This window comes from Leptonychotes weddellii, chromosome 10 (genome assembly GCF_054177405.1).
Source record: "Leptonychotes weddellii isolate Sample4059 chromosome 10, ASM5417740v2, whole genome shotgun sequence".
Lineage (NCBI taxonomy): Eukaryota > Metazoa > Chordata > Mammalia > Carnivora > Phocidae > Leptonychotes > Leptonychotes weddellii.
In genome coordinates this window covers 54,119,173-54,140,548 of record NC_138378.1, presented here as the reverse complement: position 1 = coordinate 54,140,548, position 21,376 = coordinate 54,119,173, and the positions used below count along the sequence as shown (strand labels likewise).

The following is a 21,376-nucleotide window of genomic DNA, read 5'->3' as shown; positions in this document are numbered from 1 at the left end:
TTGTATTTATGTTGCTATAAAGTCTTTTTCATGTTTTTCCCAGAGTCAGGAAAGAATCATTGTTAAGTTAAGGTACACCACATTTCATTGCTCCAGAGAGTAAAACCCCTTCTTTCCAACTGTCTAGACCATTTGGTTGGAATCTGAAAAATTCAGCTTCAAATTGAATTTATCTAGGCAAAAAATAATGAAAGAATGAAATGAAATTGCAGATGAAATATAATTTTCATACTTCGTCTGTATATTTTGATATCAGCAAGTAACCTGGGATTCGCATTCAGCAGTCATGCATCCTTTCATTTATTTAAGACATGTTTGTAATTCTAAATAATTAAAGAGCGTTATTCAAAGAGATTTTTGAAGTGAGTACCATGCTAGAAAACTTCCTCCGCCCCTGCTGGAAAATTCCCTCGCTGTATTTCCTAGCACCAAAAGGAATGGTGTGGATGCAAGTAGCCACTGTCGTGCACCCGAGCCCCTGTGTTTTTGCCACAGACGTGGCTTAGTGCTGTGCCCAGCGCTCGCAGGGGCAAGTGGAGGGGTGTCACTGTGATGGAGGCTAATTCCCAGCTCCTGGCAGCCGCCATTTTCACCACTTCGGGATTAACAGCCTGTGACTGGTCAGGCTGTGTAAAGCTCTGGTAACTCGGAGGCGAAGTGGAGGTGATCTTCGGAGAATGTGTCTTCTATGGCTTAACCCTGTGGTCGGGCTGTCCCAGGTGGTTACACACTGCCGTTTTCAGATGTTCTCTTGTGGTTTATTATTGTCAGCATTTCTTCATAAAAACATTTTTTAAAAAAGGTTCTACTGTGTTGTTTGGAGTTAATTTGCAAAGAGCAGTTACCGCTTTGAGCTGCCCGGTAGATAAACATTTAAACGAAACGTTCTGCCTGCAGATACATATATATTTTTTCTGTCCATGAGAGCTGGCAGTGTGCAATTTCTAGTTGAGCTGCTGTCTGCTGCTCTTATTTCTCTCTCACCACCCAAACCAAGGATTTTAAAAAATCAGACTTCAAAAGTCCTGAACCCATTATCCTTCCAAGAAATATATTTGAATAAAGAAATTCATGAGCTGTGCAGAGGGCAAGATTATAGTAAACGCAACTTTTAAGTGCTAGCGGTTGGAGTTGCAGGAAAAGGAACACAGAGTTCAGGTGGTGGTAGGGCCTTTGATGAACTGAAAATTGGTATAGGAAGGACAAGTAGAGAATCTGGCAACCTTGATGGGCACTGAACTCACCTGAGAATGTGGGAGAAGGGCTTCAGGAACGCCACATTTATAACAAAAACATATGTAATAGTCACAGGACGCACCGAAATGTCTGCGTTTTCAAACTCACTGGTACAGACTTTTTTTTTTTTAGTGGTTTCTCTCTTTTGTGCACACACACATACCCACACACACACGTACATGTTTCCTGAAAGCAAGATTTGAAACTAGGAACTATACACAATGGAAAGGAAAAAGAACTCTTTGGTGAAACAGCATTAGAAACAGGATTGGAATAAAATTTGGGCCCTGGACCTGAAGAATGAAGGCTGTGGGCCTCACATAAACCAGCCAGTTGCCCCAAAGAAACTCAATCTTCCATCTGTCTTTCCCAGCTCCTTTGGTGGGGAGGGGGAAGGGTAGCCTTTGTGAGCCCTTGAAGCGTGTTTGATACAAGCAAAGCTCTGTGTCCTCAGCCAGTGGTTGAGATAGAGAACACTAGAGAGTTTGTACATGTGTGGATAAAGCTTTTAAGTTTGAAAGGTATTCCACCTGTTTGCTTTAATAATAGCTACCGCTTACCAATCACTAACTCATAGGCATTGCATCTCATATGCTTTATCTCATTTAGGCTTCACAACAGGGCCATGAGGTCATTTCTCTTGCCCATTTTATAAAAGATAAAAATTTAGGAGGTTCACTGACCTGTCCAAGGTCACACACTAGTAAGTGGCAGGACCTGGATTTAAACAAAGGTCTTCTGGATTCCGGAACATATTCTTAGCTCCTGTCCTATGTGCTGTATTATTCAGAACTATGAAGACCCTGTTTCTGTTAACTATACTGGAATTTAAAAAATAAGTAAATAAAGACCCTGTTCCTGCTCTCCAGATCATTTTGATTCAGCCAATATGACACTGGAGGCTATTGTGGGGAAGGCAGATGAGATGTGCCCTGAGTTCTGACAGATCTAAATATGCAGTTGCAGGGACGGAGAATGGGAAAGGAAGTGATTGCTTCTGACCGGAGGAGGTGCAGTAAGATTTTGTAAAAGAAGTGATACCTGAGCAGAGTTCAGAAGAAGAGGAGCTCCCCAAGTGTAGAGAGTGAAAGGCCATTCATTCCAGTGAGAGCGAGTTGCATGGGCACAGGTGCTAAGGATGAAACACCGGTTGGTTTGACAGAACATACGCCGTTGACCCTTGGACAACTCGGGGGTTAGGGGCGCTGACCCACCCCATACAGTTGAAAATCTCCATATGACTTTGGACTCCCCCAAAGCTTAACTGATAGCCTCCTGTTGGCCGGAAGCTTTGTACTGATAACAAACAGTTGATTGACACGTATTTTGTATATGTATTGTATGCTGTATTCTTACAATAATGCCTACTTCTTAATTTTTTCAGTATTTCTAGGCTGCATAGTTCTCTGTGAGTTTTTCAAATTGACACAAATCTCCCCCCAATTTTTTCCAATGTATTTACTGAAAAAAATCTGCATATGAGTGGACCCGTGCAGTCCAAACCCATGTTATTCAAGGTCAACTTTATAGCAAGATTTTTCTTTTAAAGTAGTATAGCCTGAGGTCTCAGCCTCTTCATTCTCACGCAGCCTGCAGAGATAACCTGCAAGGTAGGGTTATCGCACCTTTTATCAATAGATGACCATTCCCTGACAGCAGATGGCCCTGCTGTAAGAAACACACCATCATGGCAAAGCATTCTTGAGTAAATCAGGTGAGGGACTTGGGATTAAGTCACACATAGCTTCTTTAAACTCGGCCCAGCTCCCAAGATGCCAACCCCTTGGTCAGGTAGGGGCATCTAGAGAAGGCGGGTGACCATCGTTATCAGCAGCAGAAGTTTGGGGGCTTCTGTTTTGTACAAGGTACCACTTGACCTCTGGCAAGTGAGGATAGGACTGGAGCTGGGTCTGGGAATGCAGAGGAACCGGGGGAGCATTGGTTATGTCAGTAAGGGAGAATGGAAGGGGGTATTAGCTGGATCGTGAAGTCATTCTGAGGCTTCTCTGGAGACTTGCCCTCTGATTCTTGTGAAATGAGGGATTCACACAAGGTCACTGGACCTTATGAAGTCCTTTCAAAAATACCTCCCTCGCATTGCCTCAAAATGTTCTCTCAGCCATTCTGTGTTGTTGTGAGGATTAAATGATGTAATACATGCAAAGATTTTAACACTAAGTCTGGCCCTCTGTAGCTGCTCAGGAAGTGTTAGTTGTTATCAGCATCATCTTTATTGTTGTTGCTTCACCTTCTACCAATTAGAGACTTAATGGCTCCGTAAGCCACTCACACTTCAGCTGTCTAGGTTGAACTTTTCCAAAGCTTTTCCAAGACTGAGGATTTTGAGGCAACTGCACTGTCAAGTCTTCGAAAGACTGGATTTTGGCTGGGAGCCTGGGTGGCTCAGTTGGTTAAGTGTCTGCCTTTGGCTCAGGTCATGATCCCAGAGTCCTGGGATCGAGTCCCGCTTTGGGCTCCCAGCTCAGCGGGGAGCCTGCTTCTCCCTCTCCCTCTGCTGCTCCCCCTGCTTGTGCTCTCCGTCAAATAAATAAATAAAATCTTAAAAAAAAAAAAAAAGACTGGATTTTGCAGATGGACAGACCCTAATTGGAATGCAGGATCTGCCACTTACTAGTTTTATGATCTGAAGTATGTTGGGAAACCTCACTTTCCTCATCTTAAAATAGGGATGATGATAAGGACATTGTACTGAAGATGTAGTGAAGTAAATGAAATAGTGTGTCTAAACTATGTGGCCAGTCCCCACACACAGTAGGCATTCAATAATCCTCAATTCCCTTCCTTCTGTCTGGATGCACAGAGGGGCAGTTTGGGTTCATGCAGGGAAAGACCCAGGCCAAACCCGAATGTTCTTTCTGCCGGCCCCCATTGCATCCCAGCTGGACCATGTCTCCCAGACCATGCACCCTCCTCTCCGCGTGTCTCCCCTTAGCTCTTCTCTAATAGTTTATGGTTACTTCGTGGGACCCTGAGAAGCACTGGCTGATTGGCCTTTCTTTCCCATTGCACTATAGGTTCCCGTGGCCTGGGTGTGGCTTTTGTCTCTGATTCTCTGGTATCTATCCCAGCGTGTGCTTGTTCTAGGCACTCAGTAGATGTTTCCATGCCTCATCTAGGAGGTTTGGATGAGCAGTTTGGGTAATGTCCAGCCACTTACCTGTGAAACCTTCCAGGAAAATTGGAACAGCTTCTGAGGGTAAATAGAAAGAGGGAAACACCTGGATAAAGCTCAGCCACCAGTCTAGGAAACAGGGGGAAGCGGGGGGAAGATCTCAGAAGACCTATTGCCTGCTCAGAATACTATATTCTAAACTCTTCAAGGTTCTCTACGGTTCCTGAAGTTCAGGGGTGTGTATTATCCTCACTTGAAGGTTCTTTCTCTCCTCCAGAAAGCCTTTCCAACTCGGCCTCCTGCTTGGCTTCTCTGTGCTGCTCACAGCCGTGTGTGTGTGTGTGTGTGTGTCCGTGGGTACTCCTGGTTTGTGATCATGGGGTTATCTGTCTGGCTCCCCTCCAGACCAGTGATTTCCTGTGAGCAGAGTCCTGTTCTCCGTCTCCCTGTCTCTAAAGCAGAGCACATACCTGACAGTCACACTGTGTGCAAAGGAGCAACTGGAGATTGTTGCCCTGTGTCTGGGGAGCCCTGCCCCATGGGTTTTAGGTGTGTGTCATGAACCCCTGGAATTATATGGGAAATTGTGTGTGTATGTTTGTAAATCCATTGTCTCTCTTGAGAGAGTCCATAGTGTACGTGAGATCCCGAAATGTTTTCATGATCCTGCAAATGTTAAAAACAAAACCAAAAAACACACTTATTTTGAGATTTTCTCCATGCTTGTAAAGCTTGTGTTTTTATTAGCTGGGAGATATTTTTATGCTCCCTCGATTTCCAGGTGTGAGCTACAGCTTGGAATAGCCCACAAGCTCCATCGTGGAGCCATGGATGGTGGTTCTGGCCTGGGTGCTACTGCTTATGTATCCTGGAGGGTCCACTTAGCTTTTCTGAGCTTCGCTTTACGTTTCATCTGTTAATTTAGGTTTATAATGCCCTCATGTGCTGCAGGAATGTTGCATGATAAAGAAATATGGGTGTGCAGGTGTTTATTTTAAACTGCCAAAGCTATATAATTGCGGGATGCAGGTATTACCATGACAGGTGTGCTGAGAGCACAGTAGGCACTCAGTAAAGACGAGATTAAAATGAACGTGGAAAGGGTTTATTGGAGTGAAAGGTCTCGAGGTTCGGGTGTCTGCATGTCCAGCACATCCTGTGGAAGGACCTAGTGTTCAGGCCTAGAACACGGCTGGGGAGACTGAGGACACGGTTTTCAAACAATAGTAAAAGGAGAAATGACCTTTGAGATCCCAAATCCACTTGCTTTATTTTCCAGAAGAAATTGAGGCTTAGACAGACAGGAGCAGTCCCCCTTCTTTTTAGAAGGACTTGAGATTCCTCCTCATCCCTCTTAATGGAGGCTTAAAAAAAAAAAAAAAAAAAAGCCCCGAAACAAAACAAAACTCATTGCCTTCATATCATCAATTTGTTGTCTTACCTTCTTAAAAATGGTTCAGCATTCACACCATAGTCTTAATTCTCTCATTGAAGCCACTTAGAGGCCTGCAATTTTTAGAAAATGCTGATTTTGTACTGGACACAGGCACATTGCACTATGGAAACTTTCTATCTCCAAAGCATCTTTCCCCTTGGAATGTTCTCATAGACATCAGGTGAGAACACCGTGTATAGATTATTGCTACCACTGTCAGCTCAACTGAGACCCAGAGAGGTTACTGTGACTTGTCCAGGTCATAAAACAGTATCCAAAAGCAGGATGGAGATCCCCGTGTTCTGATTTTCCATCCTTTCTAGCCACTAGACTGTATTGCCAGAGAGCATCTCTGCTTGATTTTGGCACATTTACTGAATCAAACTAGGAGACTCTATCCAAGGGAAAGATAGATTTTAGCTTCAAATATATTTTGCTCAGGGCTAGAAACACTGTGTTTATATCCTCTCACACTCCGGGCCACATAGACCTGGAGAAAAGCTAAATCTCATCAGACCCCTCCCTGCCCCCAGTAACTGACAAAACAGTAACCTGGAAATTTTGCTTAATAGTTGTGTGTGTGTGTGTGTTTTGACTATAATCTGTCCTTCCATTTTAACAATGTGCAGTAGAGAGGAGTTTGAAATTACATTTAATCGTTGTTTCACAATGAGTGATAATTAAATATTACTTTTAAAGTAAGCTTCTCTTTTTCTGTAATTGCATTACTTTCTTGAGGGGAGATTTTGTTTTGCTTTTTAACCTGATTGTGTGCATTTGGAAAGTACCCTAGCACAGGGTATCTGAAAACAGAAAATTCTGGCACTTTTCCCACTTTCCATTCTTTCTCCTGTATGGATGCCAGATTCCTTTGGGAAATCATCATTTGCTAAAGGTCAGGAGCAAAAGGAGGGGCATTCTTTAGTGTACAGTTACTGCTAATTAGAAACTAAACATCTGTAACCATGTCAGAGTTATTTGTATTTGAAAAGAAACATTTATATACAAGAGCCCAGTACAGTAACATAAAACACACTCTAACACAAAGTGTGTGTGTTGGAGGGGTAGGGGACAGACAGATGGGGAAGCTTCCGACAAATGACTGGGCTGAGTGAGGTCATTGCTAATTAAATCTCAAAGCATTTTCAGAGTATTTTCTCTGTCAAGTGAAGTTTTCTCAGCACCCCTCCCCCCACCATGAGCCAAAGCAAACATTTTACTGTATTTGCCAATTAAAGATTAAACATTTAATCATTTTAAAAGAAAAATATGTAGAAAATGGGTGATTTGGCAGAACCTAGTCAAAGACCACTGGGAAATCTCTAGCTACCTACTGTAACATTAGCCCTCAGTGTCTTCCCATAGTACCATGTAAGGTGAGCTCTTCTCCATCCATAAAATGAGTGCTGATTGACCTATTTCACAGATCTACACTTGTAGCGGGGAAAAGAATGACACAATGCTTGACTTACCACTCCCCATGATGAAATTCTGTTTGGATCATTCCAAACAGAAATTGTATAGAAATTGTATCTGTTCTTTTACTGTCATGTTAAGATAAATGTCAGTGATACCTCTGGGGTATTAGAAATGTTTCAGTCATAGGGCTTTGTCCCTCTACATGCTAAGCCTACATGGCCCAGATCTTACCAGTAATTCCTTTTGGAACACTAAGTAATTTTGAAAACAAAGCAAGAGACCATCTCTTTCCTCCACAGTCTACTATCTTCTAATCTTCCCCATCCTTGTCTTGGCATCTGAGATATTTCTCTAAGTTGAGTTACTTTTTAAATTGGATAAAAAGATCATGGAGTCTTGAGAGTTCTAGATAAGAACTTATTTAAGCCAAGACCTATCATATTGGGCCTTCCTCTCAAATAACACTATCTCTTTGAAGGCTCTCAAGTGCACAGTTTCAACAAAATGATTGTAGACTCTCAGGTTCTGAGTGTTTACAAAGTCAAGAGGCCCTTAGATGACCTGTGTTTCCAATGACCTTCGTAGAATCTCAAAGTACCACTTGTCCGTGACTTTCATTGATTTAAGAACTGGCTTTTATTCAAGCTCTTTGGGTGTGAGTCAGCCTAGAGGCAAAGGTTCAGTGACTTGAGGGTCCAACTCTTGTTCTCTTGACAATAAGTTCAAGATCATGTCTGCGCTTTGTGGTACTACCCAGTCTGGCCGGACCCACTTCTCAGCCTGAAGTTCCACTGTTATTTCTGAGCCTCTCCTTTAGTCAGACACATCTACCTGTACCTTGAGCATTTTTACCCTTGCTTTATCCCACTGTTTCTGGTTGAAACAACTTCCTGGTTTCAGCCTTCTTAGAATCATGCTTGCTTTCCTTAGTTCTATCCTTCTCGATACCACCACCTACAGTCTTATCTTCATGTAGCCATAACATGATAATCACTTGCTTATTGCTTTTCCAGGACTGTCTTGTGCTTTTGGTCATCTTCTCAAATGTACTGCTCATCTTGCCAGCCAGAGTATAAGCTCCCCAAAGACCACAATGACTGTTTTATTTCTCATGGCACTTATCATTTGTTCATTTTGAGTGCCCAATGAATAGTTGTTTGATGGTTGAGGAGGAAGCTATTTTTGCTACTACCTATTTATTGAATCATTCCCAAAGCCGATCTGCATTTATCCCTGTTATAAAACCATAGCTACTGGGGCACCTGGGTGGCTCACTCGTTAAGCGTCTGCCTTCAGCTCAGGTCATGATCCCAGGATGGGATCGAGCCCCACATTGGGCTCCCTGCTCTGCTGGAAGCCTGCTTCTTCCTCTCCCACTCCCCCTGCTTGTGTTCCTGCTCTTGTCTCTCTCTCTGTCAAATAAATAAATAAAATCTTTATATTTGCAAATGACATATCAGATAAAGGGCTAGTATCCAAAATCTATAAAGAACTTATCAAACTCAACACCCAAAGAACAAATAATCCAGTCAAGAAATGGGCAGAAGACATGAACAGACATTTCTGCAAAGAAGACATCCAAATGGCCAACAGACACATGAAAAGGTGCTCAACATCACTTGGCATCAGGGAAATCCAAATCAAAACCTCAATGAGATACCACCTCACACCAGTCAGAATAGCTAAAATTAACAAGTCAGGAAAGGACAGATGTTGGCGAGAACGTGGAGAAAGGGGAATCCTCCTACACTGTTGGTGGGAATGCAAGCTGGTGCAGCCACTCTGGAAAACAGTGTGGAGGTTCCTCAAAAAGTTGAAAATAGAGCTACCGTACGACCCAGCAATTGCACTACTGGGTATTTACCCCAAAGATATAAATGTAGTGATCTGAAGGGGTACATGCACCCCAATGTTTATAGCAGCAATGTCCACAATAGCCAAACTATGGAAAGAGCCTAGATATCCATCAACAGATGAATGGATAAAGAAGATGTGGTATATATATACAATGGAATATTATGCAGCCATCAAAAGGAATGAGATCTTGCCATTTGCAACACCATGGATGGAACTAAAAGGTATTATGCTAAGCGAAATAAGTCAATCCGAGAAAGACAAGTATCATGTGATCTCACTGGTATGAGGAATTTGAGAAACAAGACAGAGGATCATAGGGGAAGGAGGGGAAAATGAAACAAGATGAAACCAGAGAGGGAGACAAACCATAAGAGACTCTTAATCTCAGGAAACAAACTGAGGGTTGCTAGAGTGGAGGGGGGTGGGAGGGATGGGGTGGCTGGTGATGGACATCGGGGAGGGTATGTGCTATGGTGAGCTCTGTGATTGTGTAAGACTGATGAATCACAGATCTGTACCTCTGAAACAATTTATATGTTAATAAAAAAAACCATAGATATTAATGATATTTATATGAAAAGGAAAATCACCTGTAGAGCTAGCACTACTACAAACACAATCATTGGAATAAGGGAAGTATAAAAAAAAAATTTGGAATAAGGAGGAACTCCTGTCTCCCCCAACTCGGATGTCTCCGCTGGAGCTAGATAGAACATTAGCATATACAAAGGCATGTATGTGGAAATGAGTATTGAGTGGTCTTGTGTTTTTGTCTCCCCAGATGTGGTCGCTCACCTGTCTACCGCTCCCGTGTAATGGCAGCTCGTGCCTTGGTCCCATTTGTTATGGTAGATGAAATCCCCACTACCATCCGAACTCTGTTGGCCAAACTCCCCAACTGCACTGATCAGTGTTTCCGGCAAAACCATATTCATGGGACACTTCTCCAGGTAAATACAGTTACTTTGTGTCAAACAGCACAGGATAAACTTTGGTTTCTCATGTACTGTTGGCAGGTAAAGATTTGATACATAAGCTTTTAACTTTATCTGTGGAACTTTTTTCTATTGCTGAAAGAAAAGGTATTTCCTAGGTGTGCTTTTTTTCATTTCATCACACTGTGATTCAGTCAGATCGTCTTTTGCATTAAATCCTGTGTCAGGGGCGCCTGGGTGGCTCAGATGGTTGAGCATCTGCCTTCGGCTCAGGTCATGATCCCAGGGTCCTGAGATCGAGCCCCGCATCAGGCCCCCTGCTTGGCGGGGAGCCTGCTTCTCCCTCTCCCTATACTGTTCCCCCTGCTTGTGCTCTCTCGCTCCCTCTGTCAAATAAATAAATAAAATCTTTAAAAAAAAAAAAAACTGTTTCATATAGCATGCTTTCCCATTTGGACTTACCTCTCTGAACCATTTAGAGTTTTGTCTTTTCCATCAAGTACCTGCAGAATATTCTGGGCCACTCCCTGTTCAGGGTGAAGTTTTGAGCATTCCTTGAAAAAGAGGTTAGCACCAGACACAGAAGGAGAGTTATACACATCAGGGAGAGTTTGCCTGGCAGCGTTAACACCGTAGTACGTGGAAAGGTCAATCCCTACTTTCCTGTTTTCTCTGTGCTACAAAAGAGACTTTTTATTTTTAATAAATATACAAATATACTTATCGCCTTTTTTTAAAATATTATTTATTTATTTATTTGACAGAGAGAGACACAGCGAGAGAGGGAATGCAAGCAGGGGGAGTGGGAGAGGGAGAAGGAGGCTTCCTGCCGAACCAGGAGCCCGATGCGGGACTCAATCCTAGGACCCTGGGACCTTGACCTGAGCCGAAGGCAGACACTTAATGACTGAGCCACCCAGGCGCCCCATACTTATCACTTTTAACGTACCATTTCCTCTAGAAAGGACTAACGTACAACAAATGAATGAGAAATAGACTTCTTACTGAAACTGTCTTTTTTAAGCCCTACCTATCGCCTAGGGAGCAGATGGTACTGGTGAGATCTGTTCATGTGTCTGCTGGGGTCACTCGTGGTGGGTTGGTATTGCAGGGGGATTTAAATATCAAATTGTGTCTGGTTTGTGAGCAGAGTTGAGAGGTGGCCTTGCGATCTCAAGATATGATAAGCTTGAGGTCTACCCTGCTGACACGAGAGACAGCGTATAGAGTGGTTAATGGCATGGGACTCTGGAGCCAGACGGGCTCAGTGTCCATCTCAAATCTACTACTCAATACCTGCATTTCTCTCTCTTCATTGTTTTTATTAAGTTTTTTATTTTAATTAGTGTATAGTTAACATTCAGTGTTGTATCTTCATTTTTGAAATAAGGATAATAGTAATGTATACCTGGTAGGGATTTTGTGAGGATTAAATTAATTTATGCATATCAAGTGCTTAGAATAGTACCGAGTACATAATATGATATATGGTTACTATTGTTATTATTATCATAGCTTTAGTGAGCTTGTACTATAATGAACACTAATATTTTTAGTAACTGATTCCCTCTAGGTGAGAATGAATGCAAGAGAGACCTATCTTCTTGCCTTCCTTCCTTGGTCATTGTATATATATTCAGCAAGTAGTTATGGAATGCCTCCTACCTACTACTGTGTCCTTCAGAACAGTTGTTGCATTGAAGGAGTCAAAGCCCAAAAAAAAGGCCTAACGTGGGCAATCACAGTGTAGCATGCTACGTGCTAGGGGAACCCACAGCAGGGCCACCTGACTGGTTTTGGGGAAGTCAAGGAAAGCTTCCCAGAGAAAACGACATCTAAGTAAAGAGCAGAAAAAGTTAGCCAAGCAGAGGAGGGAGGGGGAGTCCCCCGCCCAGAGAGAACAGCACATAGCAAGGCTCAGGGTGGGTGAGAAGTTGACCCACCTGGGAACTACAAGCTTCAGTGGGACCAAGTTCCAGGTTGGCTGGTCTCACACTGGTCTCAGGAGCTCTTTAACCTTAGGAAAGTTATTGAGAATTCCAAAGAGCTTTTGTCTATCGATATTTAATTAGACTCTGAAACAGGAAATCTTAAAACACAAGAACTCACAAGCACACATTCCATTAGTCATGATTAGAGTGATGACATCCTCACACACCTTGTAGCCGACTCCACTGTGTGCTGTACGAGAAGGAGAGTAAAGGAGGGGAGGAGTGGCCTAGTGGCATTTTGAAAATAGTTTGATCTTGCAGATCTCCTGAAAAGAGTGTGGCGACCCCCCAAGGGCCCCAGAGCAGGCCCTCTGGTCTGTGTTGTATACACTGTAGGTCTTTCGTGGTCTCTTCAGTGGAGGCCCTCAAGCGCTCGTCTCCCTTGGTCCTCACTATATCTCGGTGATGAAGTCAGGACCGGAGGGTATTATCTGGGTTTTAAACGTGGGACCCTGAGGCGCATACAAGTTAGATGGTTTGATTCTGTCAGACTCTGCTGCTTTGAAGTGAAGGAGCCGGCAATGATGAGTAACAAAGAACAGGCTTTTCAAAGATGTCTAGATTCTGCAGCTGAGTTAGAAGGAGGGCTCAGATCGTCAAGGGAGGAGGGGGGTCAGCCATCAGATTTTCTTTCCTGCAGATCCACTGTTGGCTAACTTTTGTCAGAAGTGGTGAGGCTGGATTTGCTTCTTTGGCTGTCTCACCACTTGTACAAATGGGCCTCCCAGCCTTATTTCCCGCATACAGCACTGACAGGTCTGGCTTGTGTCTCACCGCTCTGCCCAGCAACAAAGCATGGTCTTCTGCTCTGTCTCTGGGCCCCTGATATCTCAAATTTACTTTTCCTGTGACCTAAAGTGTGAAACTCCGTGGAAAGGGAAAAAGCCCGTAACTCCAGGTTGGTTGTGGCTGTCGCCTTTGTTCCTGAGTGTTGGGAGATGAAGGGCTTGTTGAAAACAAAACAGAACAGTATGGGTGTTGGGTGTTGGGTATCGTGTTCGTGTTTGTCAAATGGATGCCTGTCTTTACCAAGATTGGCTTGTACCCTGGGTGAAAAAAGGAAGTCAAAGGCATGTGAAAATCTTTCTGTCGTGTCCATTTGGGTGTCTCATCTGCGTTGTAATAGCTTGGTTTCACTCTGTTGTTCTTTGTGAGGAAAGCATAAGGGGTTAAGATGGGGAGGGCTCTTTTTCTCTTTCCTTTCCATAGCTTTTGGCTTCCTTCTCCACATAAAGCTACCTTTGAAACCTGTAAGAGGCCTGCACCTGGAAAAGAGGTGTTGGGATTGAAAGGCGTGAGAATCTCCATGGGACTTTCAGAGCCAGCTAAGTAAATATAAAATTGCTATTTTTTTTTTCAAAAGGAGGAAATCATTTTGTAATCAGAAAACAAATTCTTTCACAGAATGTTTTCTTGAATTACACATTTTGGCTTCTTTGAAAAATATTTACATAAATATATCAAACCTCAGAGTATTTCTATAAGATACCTTGAAAATGAGAAATATGCTGATCTCTGAATTTTCTGGAACGATGGAAGAAAGACTGAAATTATAGGACATGCATAAAAAGAAAACATGTGGGAATCAGTTTCTTAATCATTTTAAAAACCAGAGGTTTCTAATTGCAATGTTGAGACGCATGGAAGTAGCGCACATGAGAAAAGGTGAGATTATGCAGCCGGTTCATAAGAGCTAATGGTAAATGACATTAAATCTCCATAAAGGCTAGATAAGAGCCATGGACATTACCTCATTTGGGAACAACACCGGCTGGCAGGGCTACCCGGTCTTTTAAGTAGAATTAACCGTCTGTTTTTGTTGCCAAAATTCTTCATGTTGGGGCCTTAACATTATTACTAGGTTACTTATCACTCCCGAGAAATCATATTGGCATTCAAAAAGTTTTCTTGTGTTGAGGAAGCGTTTTGGCCAACAATTACAAGGCAAGATTTATTCTGATTCTTGGGTACTTAACTCACATTTTGGTATTTCATAAGGAAATATATACCATTTGAAATAGCAACTTGAATTTTGAGTTTTTTTCATTTTCTCTTTTGGTTCTTTTTCTCATGATACAAACATATGAGAGGTGGCCCCTGCTCGCTCTTTACTTAAACTCTCTTACGTGAGTAAAGTGGACAGTTGAGGTAATTCAGCTTCTGCTGAAGCAGGAAAACCCACTTTTGCATTTATGTGAACATTCTAGGCAAAGGTATTCTTTTTTCACCAGTTAATCCACAAAGTACCCACAGTTCTAAACATCCCTTTGCTGGTATTAAATTTTCTCAGTTTTTGTTAGCATAATCTGTTGAACACCTTGTTTAATTCTCTTATTCCTCCACCCCTTCCCCTACCACCCAAATTTGGAGCCTTGATTTTTGCACTTGGAGAATTCTGAGTCACTTTTCTGGCTGTGGAGCTGAGCAGCAGTATTGCACACGTGGGTTGACATGAAATATTAGCTGGAGTGGACTTTAGGCAGCCTAGGCCCATGCATTTGGTGAGTTTGCCATAAGAGAAGTAAAATGAACGTTTTTGAGCACCTCCTGCAGTATGTAAATCACATATGTAAATTGCATATGTGATTTCATTAATACTCTCAGCAATTCTGCCAGGTGTTGACAAAGCGCCTCCTGATAGTTGATGTGAATAACAACTTTTTCTGCCTAGGGAAACCAAACAAAGAATCCATCTTCGCTCTCTTTAATCTCTTATTCCTCAGTTCTGAAAATCTGATTTGATGCTGGAAACAAAGTAAATCCATCGGTGTTATAAAGACAGAGGGACAGAGGAAGTCAGTGAAGCCCTAAGAGGCTACAACTAGTAAAAGACTTTTTGTTTTTATTTGAGTATAGTTGACACACCATGTCACATTAGTCTCAGGTGTACAACATAGTGATTTACCAACTCTACACATGATGCTGTGCTCACCACAGGTGTAGCTTCCCGTCTGTCCCATTACATCTCTATTACGATATCATTGACTATATTCCCTATGCTGTGGCTTTCATCCCCGTGACTTATTCATTCCGTAACTGGAAGCCTGGATCTCCCACTCCCCTTCACCCATTGAGCCCATCCCTTCACCCCCTCCCCTCTGGCAGCCATCAGTCTGTTCTCTGTATTTACGGGTCTGATTCTGCTTTTGGTTTGTTTAATCATTTGTGTTTTTGTTTGTTTTTTAGATTCCACTTACGAGTGAAATCATATAGCATTGCACCTTCCTTCCCTCTGCTCATCTCTTTCTCATCATTTCTGTTTGGTCTCTCATTTAATAGTCTGAACCTAAAAATACAGACTCCTCCATTGGGACCTAGGTTGTAGCCAAGCTTGAAGTTGCCATACCTTCTGTCATCCTTAAGGGTGTGACAAAACCTCTCAAACTTGGACAGCCATAGGAATTGTGGGTTCTAGGCCCGGGAGCTGCTGGGAACATGAAAAAGAGGTCAAGATGGAATTCAATTCAGCAGACTCAGTGGAGGGCTTACCCAGTTCTAGGTACAGGTGAAGACACGAGTTTGCCTTTAAGGCTCTTAACTCCCATTGTGGGGAGCTGTGGGTTAGAAGCCTAGTGAGCCTGCCGAACCCCTGGGGACAGGGAGCATTTGAATAACAGAAATGAAGACAAGGCAAAAGATAGAGCTGCCAGATAGGGCATCAGGCATGAAAGGAAACGGAGACTAAGATAACATTCTGCTTTAGTCTAGAACACTCTGTGTCAGGCCTAGAGTTAGGGATCTTTATGGGAGTGGGAACAGCTGTGCTGGGCTGGGCAGGACAGCAGCAGGACAAAAATAGAGGCAGATCTTGGCATTACCTTTGTGGAAAAGAAAAGCAGAAAACCAAGAAAGAAAGAAAGGTCAATTCTGCCAGCTACTTTTCTGAAGGAAAAATTTCTTGAAGTTCAGGAAACAGGAATAAGACCGGCCATCCTTAACTCTCTGCTGCAGAGAGAAGTAGTGGAAACAAAAAGAAAATCAGTGATAGAGGTAGCCTTAAGTATAAATTCTGTCAGCATTTTCTAAATATCGGGAAATGAATGTTTTTAGAAAAAGTATTTTTTACTAGGTGTTACACCAAAACTTACAATTAAATTTAAAGGAATGATCAGTTCCATCTTTTAAAAAAGTGACCATGTAAGACAGCACCTTATGCTTGAAAAATTATATCTTTCTCACATTTCTTAAAAGTACAAAATTATGAAACATAAAGTAGAATGCTCAAGCTGCCCAGAAATAGAACATGACTTGATAGATTCCATTTGGTGACTTAAGGTTGGCCTATGTCCGTTGTTTATTTTATACACAGAAAATAAAATTTCAGAATGGAAAGTAGAAACAAAAGCCTGAAATTATGCTGATGTTGTAAGTTATAAATGGATTGCTGGTCAGTGTGTTTTTTTTCTGGAGTGAGTCATAAAGAAAATGCTCACTCTGGTCACTAATGGCCAGATTCCTTCTTTCTTTCTGAGGCCTGGTGTTCACGTGAAAGGAGAAAAATCTAAGTTGCTAGGAGGGTCTCCCATCCAAGAAGGGCTAAGGCAGAGATTCTCCAATGGTGTGCTTGTACATGTGCCAAGTATTTATTGATTCCTTCAGCTCTCAGCAGTCTGAGTGGGGCCTAGCGGGGCTGGAGGCTCCAGGCAGTCACCCGCAGCCGGGAGAAGCAGCATCTGTTTGTCCCAGAGTGCCAAAGAAAGATTATTTTCTGTGTGTGCCCTGACGTGAAAAGGATCGGGAAACACTTTAATTTAAAAAAAAAAAATTTAAAGAAAGAACTAAACCTTGTTAAATCTTACCTTTTGGCAATATATTCCTTTCTGGATATAAGCCCAGAAAAGTCATTTTTAATTAAAATGCTACTTCTGAAGATGAATTAATCCTTTCCTTATAAATATTGAAAGACTTTTATTTGGTATGTGTTACTCAGGGAGCTTTCCCTGGGTGTAGGAGACAGCTCTTAGCTGCCAGCTCCGGACCGTTGACTCTAGTGCACTATCACTGTCACCAGCCAACAGTGCTACTGCTTTTTGTAGTGCTCCGAACTCCTGGTACGTAGGGTTTATAGATTTATCAGAAGATGTGTCCCCAGGCTTTTGTTACCGTTTGGGATTACAGTGGGGGAAGTAATGATGAAAAAAATACATATATATACACACACACACGCCAGTTACTGAGTCCATATGTATTGGGGGGCGGGGGGGTGTGTGTGTATTGAGTGCCTATGGAGGCTCTTCTGAGTGATGGGTATTACTCCCATTGTACTGATGAGAAAACTGAGGGCGGGAAGGGTTATGAGATTTGACTAAAGTTATACAGGGATAAATTAGCAAAAGCAGAGCTGGGATTCAAAGCTTTCAAGCTTGTGTGGTTAACGGCCATACTCTACCACTTCTCAGGATGAGGGAAAGAACATCCTAAGGCTAAAGTGACTCTCTCTGAGGCCTTCAAGGTGTGAAGCGAAAGGGAAGTTGACATCGTCTCCTTATTTGTGCGTTCTGTTGACTGAGTACCAACCACATGCCAAACACTGTTCTAGACACTTGGAATACATCAGAGAACAAAGGAGACAGATCCTCGCTCGCAAAGATCTCTACTCTTACAGACTCTGCATTTGAGAGGCAGGGAGACAGACAAGAGTAAATGATATTATAATAGAATTTATTCTAATTTATTATAATAAATTATATCATTTATTAGAAGGTAATAATTTCTGTGAACAAAAAAAGAACAAGCGGAGTAGGATAAGGTGAATCAGGAGTTGATTAGAAAGGAGGGCAAATGGCAGTATTAAATGAGGTGTCAGAATAGTCATTGTTGAAAAGGTAACATTTGAGCAAATCTCATTAAGAGACAAGGGAAAAAAAAATTTTTTTTGATAAAACATAAACCTCTTTTCTCCTGAAATTGGGTTCGTTACACATGTCTGTACGCTCAAGGTTACCTTTAACTATGAAGAGGTGCTATCGGAGTAGGCAGTGTGTAGTGGATAAACAAGGCCAGGAAGGATGCTTTTACTTGAGAAACTGGAATGTTCTACAAAATCCCCGTGCTATACATGCAGTTTACTGAGGACTCTGAAGTCATTTCCTGATACAAGCAAGTCAGTCTGTCTTGGTGCCCATGAGCTTAGGCAAAGAGGAAAGCATCTAATCATATCTCCTGTTTTCCAGGATGATCTTTCCTTTGACTCTCTGGACTTGGGCCTTAGAGATGTGGAGTAAATACAGAGAATGTTTACTTGCTCTTTTATTTAGCAGATACTTACTGAGTGCTAATTAAGTGCATAATAGTATGCCAGGTGCCATAGAAAATACAAAGAAAAGGTAATATGTAGCATGTTCTCTGCCCTCAAGAGGCTTGTGAGCTGAGGCGGAGAACAAGCCATCCACACCACAAACTACCCAGAAATACATGGCTATGGTGTGGGCCAGGCACGTGGGTGAGAACACACAGCTGAGAGGAGAGCTCAGAGAAAGCTTCGTGGGGACATTGGGTCTGGGATAAGCCTTTAAACAATTTTCTGTTGTTGACATAGGGACTTGATGTGAGCCAAGGCTTGGAGAGGGGCATGCAGAAGGTGTTTGCAGGGGACAGTGGGTAAGCCTGTCGGTCCTGGAGTGTGTCGGAGAGGTGGACGGTGTGACGGTAAGGTGGGCACGGGTCAGCATTTGAGAGCCCAGCAACGCCAGGCCAAGCCATTTGCCTGTGTAGGCCCCATGGCCTTCAAAGTGAGGTGTGCAAGACAGTAATGTGTGTGGAAGAATAGGTTGGCGTGTTATTTGTCTCTCTCATCCTTTCGACTACTTTTTTATATCAGATGTTTAATAATGTGCATATCAATAGAGTAGTATCTAATTTCTAAATAAGTAAGTATATAAAAGCTGCGAGCACGTTCTCGCGTAAGTAGGAGCATGGCCTCTGGAGCCAGCTTGTCTCCATGCAGATCCTAGCTCCACTGCTTGCTCGCTGTGTTATTTTGGGTGAGTTGATTTCTGTGCCGCCACATCTTCCTCAGTAAATGGGAAGATAGCACTGTCTCATAGGTTGGTCGTGGGGGTTAAAGGAATTAAGACCTGAGCGCTGCCCGGCATATGGTAGGCGGTCAGTGAGCGTTAGTTGTTACTGTTCCTACTTGGTGCTGCTGCCACCGCCAACATCACAGCTGGCCCCCAGAGGGGTCGATGATCCCAAAAGGCGAAGGCCACTGATGTAAATGGCGGGTGAATGATGTTGCCCTCAGAAAAGCTGTGTTCTAGAAAAATGAGTACTGTACGTTGAAGTAATGCTGTTAACAATGTGAGGATTCCTACTGATATGTGAGTGTGTGCATAAGAGAGAAGTAAGTCGATCTGCAGCAGTCTTGACTGAATGTGTAAGCATGCTTCACAGAGAGGTTCCTTGGGTCAGTCAGTGTTCTCTACCTTCCTGTAGATTGTAGTAAAGACTATTATAAGAGCTAAGATTAGTTCTGATTTTTAAGGGTCGAGTTCCTGCCTATCGAGTTGTTATTCCTCGCACCTGTTTTGTTTTGAATTACAGCCCTGCCCTCAGACCCCATCACAAAGGTGATGAGTCAGGAAAGGAACACCGTCACACTGTTCCAGACAAAGGAGGCTTTCATCATTCACAGGGGGATATTTGAAGTTCATAGACTGAAAGGGGGATATAGGATCCTCCTAGATAGATTAATCCAGCACTTTTCCAAGTTCATTTTTCATCTTGGAAGACACACTTTCCATCCTCGCCTAGCGTTACTGTTTGGGACTTTTTATGACTAAAGATAATTCTTTAAAAACACAACGCAACAAAACATCACATTGCAGGCACACTAGCAGGCTTCTGTCGTTTCCCAGAATTCCTATAAAATATCTGATGATATGTGATTCTCCCATTATGCGATGCGATTTGCTTGGTGGGTCTCTGTCCCATGAAAATAGCATTGGTGGTTGTTTGCTTTCAGCTATGCCATTCAAACAGGAATACCTTATTGCTTTTACTGGGGAAGCACTTTTAAGATTGCAGAGCATATGTACTTGTTGCATTGCCCTGGGATTTATTTAGAGCACCCAATATATTTCAGTTACTGAGGACTAAGTTAGTTGGCTGTTGAAAAGCACTGTGGCTGAGTATAGCCAGGCAGTTTGGCAGCCACCCCAGAGGGCTGAAGTAAAATCAGCTCATGGGCCTAAAGGAAAGTATAAATAAGTAATAAAACTCTTCCTGTTTTAAGCCATTATTATTGTTCATGACGTTCTTCTATTTCTCTGTACTGTGTACCTCCATCCTCTCTACCCTGTCCTTCCGTGGCAGGTTTCTCAATGTCGTGGGAATTCTTTGTTGTGGGGACTGTGCCCTGCATTGTAATGTTTGGTAAGCATCTCCCCGGTAGATTGCCTGTAGTACCCACCCTCCCAGCTGTGACAGCAGAAATGTCTGCAAACATTTCCACCTGTAACCTGGAGGGAGCAAAATCGCCCATGGTTGAGAACCTTTTCTGCACAGTACCTGTGGATTTTTGCCATCCTCCTGTGTGGACAGGGTGTGCTGCAGCTCCTTTAAGTGCCAGTGGCCATGGAAGAAACCATTCCTGACCTGTGAACAAATTGTTGCCCCACAGACTACAGTGAGCTGTGCGTGGGAATAAGAGGAGGGAAGGGACAATACAGAACTTGGGCTAGAAATCTCAAAGGGAGCACCTTTCTTCTCTCCGTCTCTCTCTCTCTCTCTCTGCTGGAAAAGTGCTATGAACGTGTAAGCCAACTCGCTTTCAGGATCCTAGCTTTGTATAGTTCGCTTCATGTCCCGGTCCCAACCTGCCTCTGATCCACTTGCAAAGCGTGTAGTTGGAACTTATTTCTGCCCTCCCCAGACTCAGGGAGCATAATAAAATTCTAGGCTCTATTTACCTAGGGGAGCTTTGGAAAATAACATAATTAGAATTTTCTCACTTCTGTTTTTTGAAATGCTAGAGTATCTTTATTACTGAGTACACTTGTTGTCTATTTCATTGAGCCTCTCTCGGGCTAGAGGCGACAGGCTGTGTGGAAAGATCTCTAGGAACAGAGGTTCTGCTGAAAACTAAACCTAGGACATCAAAATTTTAATTTTGAGTTAAACAGAAAGCTTTCTCCAGATTCCCAGATTCAGACCTCAAAAAGGAAAACTGGAGGATAAATCTACATGAGGGTGCTAAAAATACATAGTGATTATATTCGCTTTAATTTCAAAAAGCTCTTAAAAATTGTGTGTGCCTCAGATATGTAAATGAGTAGTAAGTTTGTGACTTGACTCTCAAAACTGTTACAGTATATAAAAAATAAGAATTTTAAAAGTGCATCCTTAATACCTGTTTTAGAAATTGTCAGAA

General features: G+C 42.6%; 1 protein-coding gene across 13 annotated transcripts in view; it reads left to right on the top strand.

The window, feature by feature from the left end:
* The window catches only part of THADA (THADA armadillo repeat containing), a 328,075-nt gene that overhangs the window by 168,373 nt on the left and 138,326 nt on the right, over positions 1-21,376 (top strand). For all 13 annotated transcript variants that reach the window (XR_014149251.1, XM_081833473.1, XM_081833472.1 and 10 more), the window contains one exon: positions 9,862-10,030. Coding sequence is in view for 12 of the 13 variants with exons in the window: in XM_081833473.1 (XP_081689599.1) it covers positions 9,862-10,030 (169 nt within the window). In the remaining variant the exon portion in view is untranslated. The remainder of the gene's footprint in view (positions 1-9,861; positions 10,031-21,376) is intronic.